General features: G+C 38.5%; 5 protein-coding genes across 15 annotated transcripts; 3 read left to right on the top strand and 2 right to left on the bottom strand.

The window, feature by feature from the left end:
* Positions 1–40: 40 nt before the first annotated feature.
* Positions 41–6027, top strand: LOC104764862 (putative LRR receptor-like serine/threonine-protein kinase At1g06840). Of its 3 annotated transcripts, none has more exons than XM_019243323.2 (20): positions 41–562; positions 689–842; positions 947–1018; positions 1143–1214; positions 1300–1443; positions 1556–1627; positions 1774–1845; positions 1963–2037; positions 2350–2418; positions 2522–2590; positions 2725–2796; positions 2918–3004; positions 3103–3171; positions 3373–3875; positions 4053–4211; positions 4335–4618; positions 4701–4752; positions 4945–5195; positions 5272–5406; positions 5486–6027. In XM_019243323.2, the coding sequence occupies exons 1-20, from the start codon at positions 451–453 to the stop codon at positions 5825–5827; spliced, it is 2865 nt and encodes a 954-aa protein (XP_019098868.1). In that variant the 5' UTR covers positions 41–450; the 3' UTR covers positions 5828–6027. The 3 variants fall into 3 exon arrangements, with proteins under 3 accessions (XP_019098868.1, XP_010486768.2, XP_087364181.1); XM_010488466.3 differs by having other exon boundaries at positions 142–562; positions 689–831; XM_087508055.1 differs by lacking the exons at positions 41–562; positions 689–842; positions 947–1018; ... (7 more) ...; positions 2725–2796; positions 2918–3004 and having other exon boundaries at positions 3167–3206.
* Positions 6028–7128: 1101 nt separating this feature from the next.
* On the bottom strand, positions 7129–7524 carry LOC104764809 (monothiol glutaredoxin-S11). The gene has a single exon (XM_010488411.3). It carries the CDS (start codon positions 7468–7470, stop codon positions 7171–7173), a length of 300 nt encoding a protein of 99 aa, XP_010486713.1. The 5' UTR covers positions 7471–7524; the 3' UTR covers positions 7129–7170.
* Positions 7525–8045: 521 nt separating this feature from the next.
* On the top strand, positions 8046–12150 carry LOC104764820 (prolycopene isomerase, chloroplastic-like). 6 transcript variants are annotated; one of them, XM_087508051.1, is made up of 13 exons: positions 8046–9353; positions 9446–9655; positions 9743–9842; positions 10003–10085; positions 10166–10217; positions 10303–10455; positions 10551–10629; positions 10715–10863; positions 10957–11091; positions 11253–11366; positions 11516–11626; positions 11726–11834; positions 11930–12150. In XM_087508051.1, exons 5-13 carry the CDS (start codon positions 10212–10214, stop codon positions 12001–12003), a joined length of 930 nt encoding a protein of 309 aa, XP_087364177.1. In that variant the 5' UTR covers positions 8046–9353; positions 9446–9655; positions 9743–9842; positions 10003–10085; positions 10166–10211; the 3' UTR covers positions 12004–12150. The 6 variants fall into 6 exon arrangements, 4 of the variants coding, with proteins under 4 accessions (XP_087364177.1, XP_010486730.1, XP_019098869.1 ...); XM_010488428.3 differs by having other exon boundaries at positions 8707–9353; positions 10166–10222; XR_015594971.1 differs by having other exon boundaries at positions 8727–9353; positions 10166–10222; positions 11503–11626.
* Positions 12051–14880, bottom strand: LOC104778505 (uncharacterized). 4 transcript variants are annotated; one of them, XM_087508054.1, is made up of 6 exons: positions 14707–14880; positions 14313–14428; positions 14119–14214; positions 13937–14024; positions 13782–13844; positions 12051–13582 (listed from the first exon to the last, which is right to left on the bottom strand). In XM_087508054.1, exons 2-6 carry the CDS (start codon positions 14421–14423, stop codon positions 13572–13574), a joined length of 369 nt encoding a protein of 122 aa, XP_087364180.1. In that variant the 5' UTR covers positions 14424–14428; positions 14707–14880; the 3' UTR covers positions 12051–13571. The 4 variants fall into 4 exon arrangements, with proteins under 4 accessions (XP_087364180.1, XP_087364179.1, XP_019098870.1 ...); XM_087508053.1 differs by having other exon boundaries at positions 13795–13844; XM_019243325.2 differs by lacking the exon at positions 12051–13582 and having other exon boundaries at positions 13589–13844.
* Positions 12244–13958, top strand: LOC104764833 (phospholipase A1-Igamma1, chloroplastic-like). The gene is made up of 2 exons (XM_010488438.3): positions 12244–13535; positions 13708–13958. The coding sequence occupies exons 1-2, from the start codon at positions 12244–12246 to the stop codon at positions 13742–13744; spliced, it is 1329 nt and encodes a 442-aa protein (XP_010486740.1). The 3' UTR covers positions 13745–13958.
* Positions 14881–14963: the final 83 nt, after the last annotated feature.

The following is a 14963-nucleotide window of genomic DNA, read 5'->3' as shown; positions in this document are numbered from 1 at the left end:
AGGTGGAATATAATAATGTAACCATATTTATTTACTACACAACATTTGTAAATTTAAATTCATCGCACTTGGCAAGTTTTTACCTACTGTCAATAAAATAAAAAGTGAGACAAAAAGGTCAAAGGGGCAGGTTTTACACAAAGGAATCATTAAACAAAGGAAAAAAAATGTAGCAAGTTTTGACGGAAGAAGAAAGAAAGAAAGAAGGTGGAGAGTAATGGCGGCGGCGAAAGTGACAATTTTGATGATGCTCCGTCGGTCTCATCCACTACCTGAATTTGTCAAACTAAGGAAATGTCCTTGTTTTACCACTCTTCAATGCTCCCACCCAATACCAACCACTTCCCTCTTACCTGGTCGTCTTCTTCACTCTCTAACCTGGTCATGGCCTTTTCCTTTTAACTATCTCTGGAGATTTTGTTTCTTCTTGGGTCGTCTTCCTCTCTCGCTATGTTTTCGACCCATGTCTCCTCTTGTCTCCTTCCTCTGTTTTTCGTCTTCTTCCTTTGTTTCTCGTCGTCTTCTACTTTTGCTCAAGACGACATCACCAATCCCGTCGAAGGTTTCCTTTTTTTGTTTTGTTTTTTCTTTCTTTAATCGACCTTCTCTTTGGTTTAGATCGTTAAACAACTTTTGTCTGCGACATGGGTTTTGTACTGATCGTCGATGTTTTCTATTGTGGATTCAGTGAGGGCTTTGCGAGTCATCAAAGACAGTCTGAGTGATCCCGTTCACAGATTGAGTAATTGGAAGCGTGGAAGAGACCCGTGCAATTCGAATTGGACTGGTGTTGTCTGCTTCAATTCCTCTCTTGATGATGGTTATCTTCATGTCAGCGAACTGTATTATTGTCTTTTCTTTACCCCTTTCTCCTTATTCTTCTTAAGCATTCTTGTCTTCCTTGAGACTTGTTTTGAGTATCTTGCTTTTTTTTTTTTACTTGAAGGCAATTGTTCAGTATGAACCTCTCAGGAAACTTGTCCCCGGAGCTTGGCCGGTTGACTCGTCTTACTATCCTGTACGTGATATATACATATATATATATATATATATATTACTTGATCTTTCTAGTCATACCCCAGTGGTGATTATAACTTTCTTTGTGTATTATTGTACAACTTCTGCTTCTTCTCTAATGCCAGGAGTTTCATGTGGAACAAGATCACCGGAACTATACCAAAGGAAATTGGGAATATCAAGTCTTTACAACTCTTGTAAGTCTTGAAGTTTCTTCTTTACTTCCCTAAATAGTCTTGGTTTACCTTTGCTTGGCTTCTAACTTTGGTGTGACTTTTTCAGGCTCTTGAATGGAAATCTATTAACTGGAAACTTACCCGATGAGCTTGGATTTCTTCCAAACTTGGATAGAATACAGATTGATGAAAACCGTATATCAGGACCACTGCCCAAATCGTTTGCAAACTTAAACAAAACAAAGCACTTGTGAGTTCTTTATTCGGATGTTCAGTTTATCATGGCTGTTTTTTTTTGGCTAATGGTGATTCCTTTCCTGTTGAGTATGTTACATTTATTGTCTATCTTATCTTTTTCCCAGTCACATGAATAATAATTCGATTAGCGGGCAGATACCACCCGAGCTTGGAAGTCTACCCTCAATTGTTCACATGTGAGTTGGTATCATTAGCTGGCTTAAATCATCTTACTTTAAAAATGTTATGGTTTATACCTAATCTCAGTTTTCAAGTTTATAACATGCTACACACGCTTTACCTATTTAATAATGTTTATAAACACTACTTGTTTTTGTTACAGCCTTCTTGACAACAACAACTTATCAGGCTATCTTCCTCCTGAGTTATCAAACATGCCAAATTTGCTTATCCTGTAAGTTCATGTTACTGATTTCTTTCGATTTCCCTGGTTCTGTCACCATACCAAGTTGGTGATCCATGTGTTTTTTCTTTTCTTTTTGACCTTTTTCCCTCGTGTTTATTTTGGCAGACAATTAGATAACAATCACTTTGATGGGACTATGATTCCACAATCTTATGGAAACATGTCTAAACTTTTGAAGATGTAAGTGCTAGTTTCACAATGTATCTTGAACTCAAAAGTCACTTAAGTGTGAGGCTGGAGGGGTTTTCATCTTCTGTTAATGCATTCAAAAATTCAGTATGAGAGTCATGCATTGGATTTGAGTTAAACTGTGCATATCATAAGCTCTGGGGATGGAAATCAACAAATTTCTGAGCTAATTAAGATAGTGCATTCTAAATTTAGAGATACTGGTAGTTTATTTTCTATATATGTTTTTTAAATCTTTTGGACATAAGATATATGAGCATTCTATGCTAACCTATGCATATTTTTCTATCTGTCCACGGGCAGGAGTCTTAGGAACTGCAGCTTGCAAGGGCCAATGCCTGATCTTAGCAGTATCCCAAAACTTGGTTATTTGTAAGTCTTATAACTTATCTAGCCGCTTCCTTGTATAATCCTGCAGCTACCTTAGCGAATTAATATAACCTGTTTCTGATTGTTCGACATGAATGAATTCCAGGGACCTAAGTCGAAATCAGTTAAATGGATCTATACCTACAGGGAAGCTTTCTGATAGTATCACAACCATGTAAGCTCTTAACGTTTTTCATAATTCTGGCCTTTGATTTAATCAGGGCAATGTACTGTTATTAGTACTCTATTTTTGTTATTTGGTTCGAAATGAAGGGCTTTTAACTTTGTTATCTGATGAAAATACTGCAGCGATCTGTCCAATAACAGTCTAACTGGAACCATTCCAACAATTTTCTCAGGTCTTCCACGACTTCAAAAGTTGTAAGTGTGTTCGATTGGTGTAGTCACTTTTTGGTTTCTGAGATGCACTTATTCGTTTTATCATTTTTGGATATTATAAAGATAGCTGATGGTTTGTTTTGTTGTCTACCTAATGTTGCAGGTCGCTTGCAAACAATGATCTGAGTGGTTCGATTCCCTCTAGAATATGGCAAGAAAGAGAACTGAATTCAACCGAGACAATTATTGTGTATGACAATCATATCTCCTTTCCTTTGACCTACCAGCATGTTCCAACTTTCTTTATATTTTCTCTTGACGACCATCAGTTCCTTTATGTTTTTTCAGGGATCTGCGGAACAATAGGTTTTCAAATATTTCTGGCAGATCTGACCTTCGCCCAAATGTGACTATCTGGTTTGCATCTGCGCTTTCCTATTACTCTTTATTAGGTGCCCATGCATACGATTTTGCTTTGCATATCATTCTAGCTACTAAATGATGCATATAACATTTATAAAAAAAAAATCTTGTTTACTCCATCTAAGATGTGATAAACTCCTTCCCTCAGATTACTGTCCACTTTTCTGGTATCATTTGACATTGTTTGATTTCCAGGCTTCAGGGGAATCCGTTATGCTCAGATGGAAATCTGCTTCGATTATGTGGACCTCTAACTGAGGAAGACAATAATCAGGGTTCAACCAATTCTAACACTACAACTTGTTCTGAATGCCCACCCCCTTATGAATTTTCACCAGAGCCTCTTAGACGGTGCTTTTGTGCTGCTCCTCTGCTTGTGGGATATCGGTTGAAAAGTCCTGGTTTCTCGGATTTTGTTCCTTACAGATCCGAATTTCAGCAATACATCACCTCTGGCCTTAGTTTGAATCTGTATCAGCTGCGCCTTGACTCATTCCAGTGGCAAAAAGGACCTAGACTTCGAATGTACTTGAAGTTCTTTCCTGTGTTTGGTTCAAATGCCAACAATTCTTTCATATTCAATCGTAGCGAGGTTCGGCGGATAAGGGCCATGTTCACTGGATGGAATATCCGAGACGAAGATCTGTTTGGTCCTTATGAGCTTATGAATTTCACATTGTTAGATGTCTACAGAGATGGTTAGTTGCAGAGTATTCGTCCTCTGGTATTTTTTTCCATACAGAACTTGGTTAAGTAAAAGTGTCATTTGTTTCTCAGCGTTCCTGATAACAATAGAGAATGGCTTACCTATATTGTCTTACAACTTTTTCATAATTGAGCTCTGTTTTGACCGTCATGCTTTTTTGGTTTTGTAGTGTTCCCTTCAGCTTCGCCATCTGGTTTAAGTAAAGGTGCTGTTGCGGGAATTGTTCTTGGTTCAGCTGCAGTTGCAGTTACGCTAACCGCTATTATTGCCCTTATCATTATGAAGAAACGTATGAAAGGATACAGTGCGGTTGCTAGAAGAAAGCGAGGTAAGCATTATCTTGTGGATGCCAATATGTGTTTTCAGAGTAGATTATCTATCGAAATTGTGTATTCGTAGTGGTCATATGTTTTTGGTTTTGGTATTACAAGTTTGATTCATCCCTGTGCAGCTTCCAAAGCTTCTCTGAAAATCGAAGGTGTGAAGAGCTTCACTTATGCTGAGCTGGCTCTGGCTACGGACAATTTTAATAATTCCACTCAAATAGGGCAAGGAGGTTATGGAAAGGTCTACAAAGGCACCCTTGGTAGCGGAACGGTTGTGGCAATTAAAAGAGCACAAGAGGGATCATTGCAGGGTGAGAGGGAGTTCCTAACTGAAATTGAATTGTTATCGAGATTGCATCACAGAAACCTTGTTTCGTTGCTTGGATTTTGCGATGAAGAAGGCGAGCAGGTACTGTTGTCCAAACCCTCTTCCGGTTGAGGTCCGAAACCTATATATGTTTCTCTTATTGCTTGTATTGTCACGCCTGCAGATGCTGGTTTATGAGTACATGGAAAATGGTACTTTGCGAGACAATATATCTGGTATGTTCTACTTCTTACTGAGTCATCTATAGTGCTGCTTGTTCTCTATGTGGATCAAGAAAGACTACGCACCGCTGTTTACTGCTCTTAATGAGGATGTCTTTTCATATGACATATTAAGCAGCATAGATGATTTTGTGTGCTGTAAACTTCCAAGTCTCAAGGGCTATATACAAATATGTGTTTTTGCAGTTAAATTAAAAGAGCCTCTAGACTTTGCGATGAGACTACGGATTGCTTTAGGTTCAGCTAAGGGAATCTCGTATTTACACACGGAAGCTGATCCCCCGATATTCCATCGCGATATCAAAGCAAGCAACATATTGTTGGACTCCAGATTCACCGCAAAGGTTGCAGATTTTGGACTCTCAAGACTTGCCCCAGTGCCTGATATGGAAGGCATCTCACCTCATCACGTGTCTACTGTTGTAAAAGGAACTCCGGTAAGATCTGAATCCTGCATTGCTTGTAAAAATGGTTTCTTAAATCATGACTGAGAATTATTTGTTCGACTTGCAGGGTTACCTTGATCCGGAATATTTCTTGACTCATCAATTGACAGACAAAAGTGATGTATACAGTCTAGGTGTAGTGTTCTTAGAGCTATTAACAGGAATGCAGCCAATCACACATGGCAAGAACATAGTTCGTGAGGTAATGTTGATTAGATGCTAAGAGCTTGTTTCTTTTCTTGACATTACCTAAAATTGTTTGGAATGTTTCTTTCTGTCAGATCAACATTGCATACGAGTCTGGTTCGATATTGTCAGCCGTGGATAAGAGAATGAGCTCTGTTCCAGATGAATGCCTTGAAAAGTTTGCAACTTTAGCGCTGCGATGCTGCAGAGAGGAGACGGATGCAAGGCCTTCAATGGCGGAAGTTGTAAGAGAACTGGAAATCATCTGGGAACTGATGCCGGAATCTCAGGTAGCTAAAACAGCGGATCTCTCTGAGACAACAACTCATCCATCATCGTCATTGAATTCTTCAATCATGAAGCATCCTTATTCATCAATGGATGTCTCTGGCTCTGACCTCGTCAGTGGAGTTGCTCCCTCCGTTTCACCTAGATAGAACCTTTCTAGACACCATACACTATTTGTTTGATTACTTGGTGTGTTTTTGTTGATCTTCTTTCTTTGTACAGGGAAAAATAATTGTAAGCCAGTAGTATATGTTGCAGACAAGTTCATTTCTGTTGATGTGAGTTATGTTGCTATTCTGATTCTTTTGTGTTTTGATTTGGATCATAATGGAGGTTGCATCTGAATCAAGGATACATTAATAAGAATAACTAGATTAGGACCCGCAGTATACCGCGGAGCAAAATTATTTATAACTAAAATATTTAAATGAATTAAATTATAAGTTGTATTTGTTGGTTAAATATGTTATAATTGTATAATAATTGTTAAATAAATCATATAATACCGCAATATAATTTTTTTTACATAATATTTATTTAATCAATTTAATTAGATTTGTTTATTCTCATACTAACAGTGTTAACAAAATAATAAAAAGATGTTTTATCCGTGTAACACCGAATTAATTATATTTTTAAATTTATATAAATATCGATAAAATCCGTCCTGCTATATAACCTTGTCCCGAGATATTTTAACTCACATTATATCATCTTAATTTTTAATATTTATTGTATATCTACGGTATAATATTTATCATATTTCACTTTTTAAAAGTTTTAAATATTTTTCATATTTAACCATTTAAAAATCTCCGGAATAAACCAAATAAAAGTTTTTAAAGTTTGAATGCAGGATAAATCAAACTTTCTACTCATTTGTATTCAAAATCATTTTTGTCTCTTTCATAGTATGATTCTAAACCATTGCCCAATTTTTTAAGACGATGTAGGATATTTTATCCTTATTTTTTTATTCATTTATTGAGTAATATATGTCCATTTTTATAAATTTTGTATTACATCATATGCAGGGAAAAAATCACAATTTTTATTAACTAAATGTATTATAGAATAGTTCAAGATAATTTAAATATAAATTCAAATAAAATTTTTATTATAAAAATGAAAAAGAATCATATATTTATGTTTGAGTGATGTAGAAAGATTTCCTTATTTTTCTAAATTTTACCTATAAGTAACTTGAAGTTTTGGTAACTAATACTAAAGTCAATGCATTAAATGTAAAAACTTTTCAAAAAAATATTTTTGAGCAAAAACTCCTGCAAAAATACTAGTATACATTTTTTTTAACCGCCGAGTTTATATAATAACAATCTTGCAATTATACGTACACTTTCCCAAGTACACAACTAAATAATACCCAAAAAAAAACAGATAACAAAGATTTGGCTCAATTGTTTTCGTTATTGAATTACATTCCCATAGCTAATTAATTAGTATGATAAATCCTTGGAGACACTTTTGTTGTTTAACATAGATATGGCTTCACTAAGGGAACAAGCGAGCTGCTAAGGTGCATGGACATTACTTCATTGGTCGAACCAACGAGCTTGCCACCAATGAAGACGGCTGGGACCGGCTTTGAACACCCTAGCCTCATTAGTGCCTTCTCGATCTCTCGGCATTCAGGGTCCTTATCGATCTCGTGAATCTTAGGGATAACCCCGAGATCTTGGAAAAGAACTTGAACAGCGTAGGACAAACAACACGAGCTCTTGCTGAATATAACTACCCCTCTTTCGGACGACATTCTCATAACCTTGTCCATCTTCTTGAATAAAGCGAAGAAGATGGACTGAGAGGAGTTGCTTGAGACTCTAGTTGCTTGAGTCTAGTGGTATTTATAACATGAGGAAGAATCAGAATCCACATACAGAGATCACAAAAAGATCGTTGAAAATGTTCCCTAAGTCTCTGTTACAACGACTTTAATAAATGTATATATGAACAAAGATGATACGACGAGACCGAACCTTTTCTTCGGCAGCCTTTAACCTTTTTTGATTGTCAGGACCATCCACGAAGATAGTTGATCATTCCGATTTTATCTCTTAGAAGCAATGATGCGGTCTCAACGATCCTCCTACAAGTTGCTAAATAGATAGATGCTAATTGCTTTTTGGACCATCCTTGATTTATTTCTGCAGATTCTATTTATATATGAATATTGGACATATGGAATCTTGGTGGACCAATGGGTATGCAACAAAAGTAAACCACTTGCATTCAACTTTTCAAGTTTATTCTCGGACTTGGAAGGGTCTTATAGGCAGGCAACAGCCCACATTTTTCAACCCATTTTTATATCCTTAAAACCGTGCACAAATCACTTGAACACAAAACAGAGAAGACGACAAAGATATATAACGTGAACTTTCTCATGCATACACAAGAGAGCAAAGTAATTTGAAATCAAAAGTAAAACATTCTTGGTCGATGTTTTTGCGACTGACTACCATAAAAAATTAGGGCTAATATTCTTGGAAGACTGTAAAATCGTGGATCCTAATTTATCAACGGGTTTAAAGCGATCTGAACCGTCGACATCTTCTGGCATACTAGTAGTATCTTTTTAGCCGTTCGATCTCACATGGTTTGTTGAATCTAACGGTAATTAATTAATCCCCCCCCCCCCCCCCCCTCTTTACAAGGATTATGTTAGGTTTGACCCTAACCAAAGTAACCAGAATTGATTAAGAGAAGAGAAGATAGAAGATTAGAGAGAAGATAGAGGATTTAGAGTGAAGATAGAAGATAAGAGAAGAGATTAGAGATAGAGAGAAGTAGAAGAAAGAGATTAGAAATTGTTTGTTGATTATTTATTTGATAGATTGTTTTCTAGAACACAAAGGAACCTAAATACAAAAGTAAGAGACAATGGCATAAAGCGTAATTTAGCTGAAATAGAAGTCATGGGCTCCCGAACCTCTTCTTCAATTGTCAGGCCCAATAAGGATCCAATCCCCACTCGTATCAGATTAACGGCTACGATTTGTATAGTCTCATCCGTACAACTTCGCATTTACCTACCATTTGTTTTTTTTTTTTTTTTTTATGAAATAATAAATCTCCAAATTTGGATTAAACCTTTTGCCTAATCTCTCGCTGCTAATTTGATTAGTCCTCTCATGAATTGATGATATTGGATGGTTTTGGGAATATCCAAGTTTTACATCCCCAATCCAGTGAAGACGACGACGAACTTTAGCTAGCAGCATGAATTTGTGTTTTCAAAATCCCGTAGAGCGTGCTCATCCTAGTTCCTTGTTCTTCTTCTCTCCGTTGAAGACCTCGAATAAGCTGGGTTCTTCTTCCAATTTAGGGTTTCATGTTCGATTTTTTGAGAATCGGAAGAAGAAGATGAAGAAATCACCTATGGTTATGGTGAAATCCGTTTCTTCTTCTTCTTCTTCAATTGCGGTTGAAGGGACGAAGAGAGACGAAACAAGTACGAGAGAGAGTGTGTACGACGCCATTGTCATCGGCTCTGGGATTGGAGGACTGGTCGCTGCCACTCAGCTAGCTGTCAAAGAAGCTAAGGTTTTAGTTCTGGAGAAGTATTTGATTCCTGGTGGGAGCTCTGGCTATTACGAAAGAGATGGGTATACATTTGATGTTGGCTCTTCTGTCATGTTTGGTTTCAGCGATAAGGTTGCTTTCTTACCAATCTCTCTTCATCTTATTATTATCATTATCAATTTCAGGAGGAGTAATTTGGCTTTAATTTTGATTGAAGGGAACAGGGGAATCTTAACTTGATAACTCAGGCGTTGAAGGCTGTTGGCCGTAAGATGGAGGTTATACCTGATCCTACCACTGTCCATTTCCATCTTCCCAATGATGATCTTTCAGTTAGGATTCATAGAGAATACGATGATTTCATCACTGAACTTACCAGCAAGTTTCCCCACGAAAAGGAAGGGATCCTTGGTTTCTATGGCGACTGCTGGAAGGTCTCTCATGTTTTTTTTTTATATAATTTTGAACTTCGTTTACGAGTGTTGTGCTTTATATATTCATATAATTTGCAACTTGAACAGATCTTCAACTCATTGAACTCTCTGGAATTAAAGTCACTAGAAGAGCCTATCTACCTTTTTGGACAGTTCTTTCAGAAACCGCTTGAATGCTTGACACTCGGTAAATCTTATGAAAATAATTTGGACTCCTAAATCATGTTTGATGTGTGTGTGTGTGTGTATTAATTGATTACTGCGTGTGTTTATATACGTCTGCACTGATACACGCAGTAAATACTACTGACATGAATCTTGTTATGTTATTCTCTGTGTTTGTATAGCTTCTTACTTGCCTCAAAATGCTGGGGCTATAGCTCGGAAGTACATAAAGGATCCTCAGTTATTGTCTTTCATTGATGCGGAGGTGATTAACAAACATTTTCTTTTCTAAATCTACGCAATTTCTTTATCCAAATTTTATAACCCTTCATATTTTGCCTGCAGTGTTTCATTGTGAGTACAGTCAATGCTCTACAGACGCCGATGATCAATGCAAGTATGGTAGGAGTCTTTTTTGGCTCTAGGTGTCTACTCGTGTTTCCCTTTTCTGTTCTTTTCGTTCCTTACATGTTCAAGGACAGGTTTTATGTGACAGGCACTATGGAGGAATTAACTACCCGGTTGGTGGCGTTGGTGGGATTGCCAAGTCTTTGGCAGAAGGACTTGTTGATCACGGAAGTGATATACTCTACAAGGCCAATGTAAAAAGCATAATACTTGATGATGGAAAGGCTGTAAGTCCGTATGAATCTTAAGTTATATTTTTCCTTAAACCTTTTACATTCCTTTTTGGTTATGAAATTTATTTTTGCTGGACCTGAAATTTCAGGTCGGTGTTAGGCTAGCAGATGGAAGAGAATTTTTCGCCAAAACAATAATTTCAAATGCTACAAGATGGGATACATTTGGTAAGAGAAAGAATGGCTTATTGAAACTGTCAAACATGAGTGTTCTGTTGTAAGAATACTTAAAGTTTTATTGTCGTTGCTGTAGGGAAACTTTTAAAAGGAGAAAAGCTTCCGAAAGAAGAAGAAAATTTCCAGAAAGTCTATGTCAAGGCTCCATCATTTCTTTCAATCCACATGGGTGTTAAAGCAGAGGTTCTCCCTCCAGATACAGATTGCCATCATTTTGTGCTTGAGGTTTGTTAGTTTCCTAGTAATATCTATTTCCTTGGCTGAGTTTGGACTTGGGAGTATTCAATTGCAACTTTGTTTCTTTTGTTTCGTATGTAGGACAACTGGAAGAATCTGGAGGAGCCTTATGGTAGTATTTTCCTCAGCATTCCAACCATTCTTGATCCATCTTTGGCTCCAGATGGTCGACATATACTTCACATATTTACAACTTCCTCAATTGAGGATTGGGAGGTGAGGCTGATCTAAGACGAGCGAGACAAAGCATGAATTCTATATATATCTTCGTGGAGCTATTTGTTTTAATTGCAATTTCTCTCAGCATAAGTATCTTCTAGAATGGGTGTAGCTATGCCCATTTTTTATTTACTTATTTCATTCAATTTCGGTACTAGGGACTCCCTCCAAAAGAGTATGAAGCGAAAAAGGAAGAAGTGGCTGCTGAAATAATACAGAGGCTAGAGAAAAAACTGTTTCCAGGGCTCAGTTCATCTATTACGTTTAAGGAGGTTAGGCTCTTTTTCCCCCCTACGATTTGCCATGGACATTGTAATAGTAGGTCCGCATGATATGAGACACCTGTATCTGAGGTGCATGAGAGCAAGCATATACCGTATTTACGTATTTAGCTTGTATATCTAAAAGTTTTATGAGGCAGGTGGGAACACCAAGAACACACAGACGATATCTTGCTAGGGATAAGGGAACTTATGGGCCAATGCCTAGAGGAACCCCAAAAGGTTTATTAGGCATGCCGTTCAATACAACGGTAAGCCAAAGAAAGATAGATAGATAGATAACACCAGGATTTGGTTAGTTCTGCTGGTGAATGGTTTGACTAATGAAAGAATGGTTTGGTTAATAATAGGCTATCGATGGTCTATACTGTGTGGGGGATAGTTGCTTTCCTGGTCAGGGAGTAATAGCTGTGGCATTCTCAGGAGTAATGTGTGCTCATCGGGTAGCTGCTGATATTGGTGAGAAAAGCCATATTCTTACAATATGTGGAATAGACTGGTTGATAACTAACCATGTGCATAAGAAAAAATCACTTTCATCGTTTGATTTTTAGGCATTGAGAAGAAATCACGGGTACTTGATGTTGGCCTTCTTGGTATACTTGGTTGGCTAAGGACACTCGCATAAATCTAGTGATGGTTGTGATGAATGACGCAATGCAATGAGAAGAGATAGATGTGGAATGATATATACTAATAAACTATTGTATGTTAACTTCAACATATTATATGAAAATGATATATACGCATGCAGCATGAGCATGATTCTTTATTATTGTTTTGTTAACATATTAGAATATAAAAAGAATGCAATTAAATTCTGTTACGACTCTGAATTCTGAAACTGAAAGTCATCAAGCTTTCAATAATGGCGACCGTTCCCTCCCACTACCTTCGTCTTCCTCATCTTATCAACCAAAAAACCCACTACTCTCTTTCCCTCAAACCACACTCTACTCGTATTACTTTTCCGGCGAGTTCATGGCCGCGGGCAATGTCGAAAACCGACGAGGAGGCTTCTATTTCTCCAAGGCTCGAGCAGGAAAACTTTGAGCTGACGACGGCGGAGGGTATTCGCCGGCGGGACAGAGAAGAAGCTAAAGAATCGAAGAGTTTGAAAAACACGTGGCGGAAAATCCAAGGGGAAGATAATTGGGCCGGGCTAATGGATCCGATGGACCCGGTTCTTAGATCCGAGCTGATCAGGTACGGGGAAATGGCCCAGGCCTGTTACGACGCCTTCGACTTCGATCCTTTCTCAAGGTACTGTGGGAGCTGCAGGTTCACGCGCCGTCACCTGTTCGAATCGCTCGGGATACTCGATTCCGGCTACGAGGTGGCGCGTTATCTCTACGCGACGTCGAACATCAACCTCCCCAACTTCTTCTCGAAATCTAGATGGTCCAAGGTGTGGAGCAAGAACGCCAACTGGATGGGATACGTGGCAGTTTCCGACGACGAAGAAGCCACGCACGGCCGACTCGGACGCCGGGATATCGCGATCGCGTGGAGAGGAACCGTCACGCGGCTCGAGTGGATAGCGGATCTCAAGGATTACCTCAAACCGGTATCCGGAAACGGAATCCGGTGTCCCGACCCGGCCGTTAAAGTCGAATCCGGTTTCCTCGATCTCTACACAGACAAAGACACGTCGTGCAAGTTCTCGAAATTCTCGGCGCGGGAGCAGGTTCTGACGGAAGTGAAGAGGCTGGTGGAGAGGTACGGAGACGAGGAAGGAGAAGATCTGAGCATCACCGTGACGGGACACAGCCTCGGCGGCGCATTGGCGGTGTTAAGCGGGTACGACGTGGCGGAGATGGGACTGAACAGAACTAGGAAAGGAAAAGTGATACCGGTGACGGTGTTCACGTACGGAGGACCGCGAGTCGGGAACATTCGGTTCAAGGAGAGGATCGAGAAACTAGGAGTAAAGGTGCTGAGGGTGGTGAACGAGCACGACGTCGTGGCGAAATCGCCGGGACTGTTCCTGAACGAGCGTGCGCCACACGCGCTAATGAAATTGGCGGGAGGGTTGCCGTGGTGTTACTGCCACGTGGGCGAAAAGCTGCCGTTAGATCATCAGAACTCGCCGTTCCTCAAACCAACCGTTGATCTTTCTACTGCTCATAACTTGGAAGCTCTGCTCCATCTCCTTGACGGGTCAGTCCTTTTTATTAAATGCTATTTTTTTTTACTTCAAAAGTAAACTGAAATTTTGAAAATACAGACCACTTTTATTAATTTCGTTTTTAAAAATCAGAAAATAGTAATATTATAAAGAAATACATGACCACTCAACACAAAATGTTTTGCAACTTTTTCCTTTTTTTAGGAGACAAGATCTCAGTGTATCAAAAAGAAAAAGATAATAATAAGAAAATGAAAAAATATCAGGGTCAGGCTCACAGCGGTTGGGTACCGGTATAAGTGGAGCTGGCACATAGATGTCCTCAAAGAATCCAAGTGTTACTGCCAAGTATAGAGATATCATAAGTATGTAACAGGATGTAGTGAGTGCACAAACATTAGAACTCTTTGGTAAATTATATAGTACTACTCACAGCGCAAGCCATTGGCGTCAGACTCTTTGAACTTTGCAGCAATGACCTCACCAACAAATGGACGAAAGACAACAATTCTAAAAACTACCTACAATCACAAGTAAAAAAAAAAACAAAAATTAACAACACAACAAGGTTAAAAGGAGAGAGATGAGAAAACAAGATGGGTAATAAGAAAATACCTTATAGGTGGCAGCACCATCACCGGGTAAAACAAAGCCTCCTTCTACTGATTTAATGTCGTAAACAGATACGCAAAGCCCTAAATCTGCTAAAACCTTTTTCATTACAAAATTTTGATAAAATTAGCCACTGTCTGTGTGTGTAAATAAGCAGACAATGGAAATAAGAAAAGGAGCAATGAGCAAAAAAAAACCTTGTCCAAGAAGAGATTCTGAAGCACTGACTTAATGGCATCTTCGAGTGGGAGGTTAAGTAGATGCGGAGGCACTCTTAGTGAATGTTCGAGCTCACTTAGATAGAACATTTCTTCTTCAATGTTTAAATTCACACACAAGTCAGATATGCGTTTGAATCAAAAATCAAAATCAAAAACCAAAGAATTCGAATTCGTAAAGCGAATAGAAAATTCCGAACATTCGGGTAATTTTACACGCGAATTATTAAAAGTTTTCAAAAAAAAAAATCTAAAAATTCATTGTATCCTAAAAAGTAATGAACATCAAATCCTCATGTAGAGCGTACACGTCCTCTTCCATTATCATAACTACAAGGACCAAAAACGGAAATGATCTAAAATCGAGCATTACCTAAACCACAGAAGACGCGATCGGCTCAAAAGAACTCCGCGAGATGGTGAGATGACGACAAAGATTAGACAAATAGATTGGGAGAAGATGAGAGAACCCGATTCGATTGAGGAAGAAGAACAAGCGAGCCAAGGACAAGGACGAAGGCTGTGACTTGTGAGAGAGAGATTTTACGAAACCGATTTAGGGTTTAGTTCAACTTATAACTAAAACAAACCGATCGGTTTATTTTAGGTTACGCTTATAAACCGAACCGC

This window comes from Camelina sativa, chromosome 3 (assembly GCF_030686135.1).
Source record: "Camelina sativa cultivar CO46 ecotype springtype chromosome 3, ASM3068613v1".
Lineage (NCBI taxonomy): Eukaryota > Viridiplantae > Streptophyta > Magnoliopsida > Brassicales > Brassicaceae > Camelina > Camelina sativa.
Note: the sequence above shows the minus strand (reverse complement) of the source record. Positions and strands in the feature narration are given on the sequence as shown.

What these genes read in the sequence shown, in the direction of transcription:
- LOC104764833 (XM_010488438.3), top strand. Translation starts at nt 12,244, where the DNA reads ATGGCGACCGTTCCCTCCCACTACCTTCGTCTTCCTCATCTTATCAAC. An exon ending in CTGCTCCATCTCCTTGACGG is followed by an intron (nt 13,536 to 13,707) that starts GTCAGTCCTTTT and finishes TCCTTTTTTTAG; the next exon opens with GAGACAAGATCTCAGTGTAT.
- LOC104764809 (XM_010488411.3), bottom strand. Translation starts at nt 7,470, where the DNA reads ATGGACAAGGTTATGAGAATGTCGTCCGAAAGAGGGGTAGTTATATTC.
- LOC104764820 (XM_010488428.3), top strand. Translation starts at nt 8,919, where the DNA reads ATGAATTTGTGTTTTCAAAATCCCGTAGAGCGTGCTCATCCTAGTTCC. An exon ending in TACAAGATGGGATACATTTG is followed by an intron (nt 10,630 to 10,714) that starts GTAAGAGAAAGA and finishes TCGTTGCTGTAG; the next exon opens with GGAAACTTTTAAAAGGAGAA. An exon ending in GCCATCATTTTGTGCTTGAG is followed by an intron (nt 10,864 to 10,956) that starts GTTTGTTAGTTT and finishes TTTCGTATGTAG; the next exon opens with GACAACTGGAAGAATCTGGA.
- LOC104764862 (XM_019243323.2), top strand. Translation starts at nt 451, where the DNA reads ATGTTTTCGACCCATGTCTCCTCTTGTCTCCTTCCTCTGTTTTTCGTC. An exon ending in TATCTTCATGTCAGCGAACT is followed by an intron (nt 843 to 946) that starts GTATTATTGTCT and finishes TTTTACTTGAAG; the next exon opens with GCAATTGTTCAGTATGAACC. An exon ending in TTAAACAAAACAAAGCACTT is followed by an intron (nt 1,444 to 1,555) that starts GTGAGTTCTTTA and finishes TCTTTTTCCCAG; the next exon opens with TCACATGAATAATAATTCGA.
- LOC104778505 (XM_019243325.2), bottom strand. Translation starts at nt 14,423, where the DNA reads ATGTTCTATCTAAGTGAGCTCGAACATTCACTAAGAGTGCCTCCGCAT. An exon ending in AGAATCTCTTCTTGGACAAG is followed by an intron (nt 14,215 to 14,312) that starts GTTTTTTTTTGC and finishes GTAATGAAAAAG; the next exon opens with GTTTTAGCAGATTTAGGGCT. An exon ending in ATGGTGCTGCCACCTATAAG is followed by an intron (nt 14,025 to 14,118) that starts GTATTTTCTTAT and finishes TTGTGATTGTAG; the next exon opens with GTAGTTTTTAGAATTGTTGT.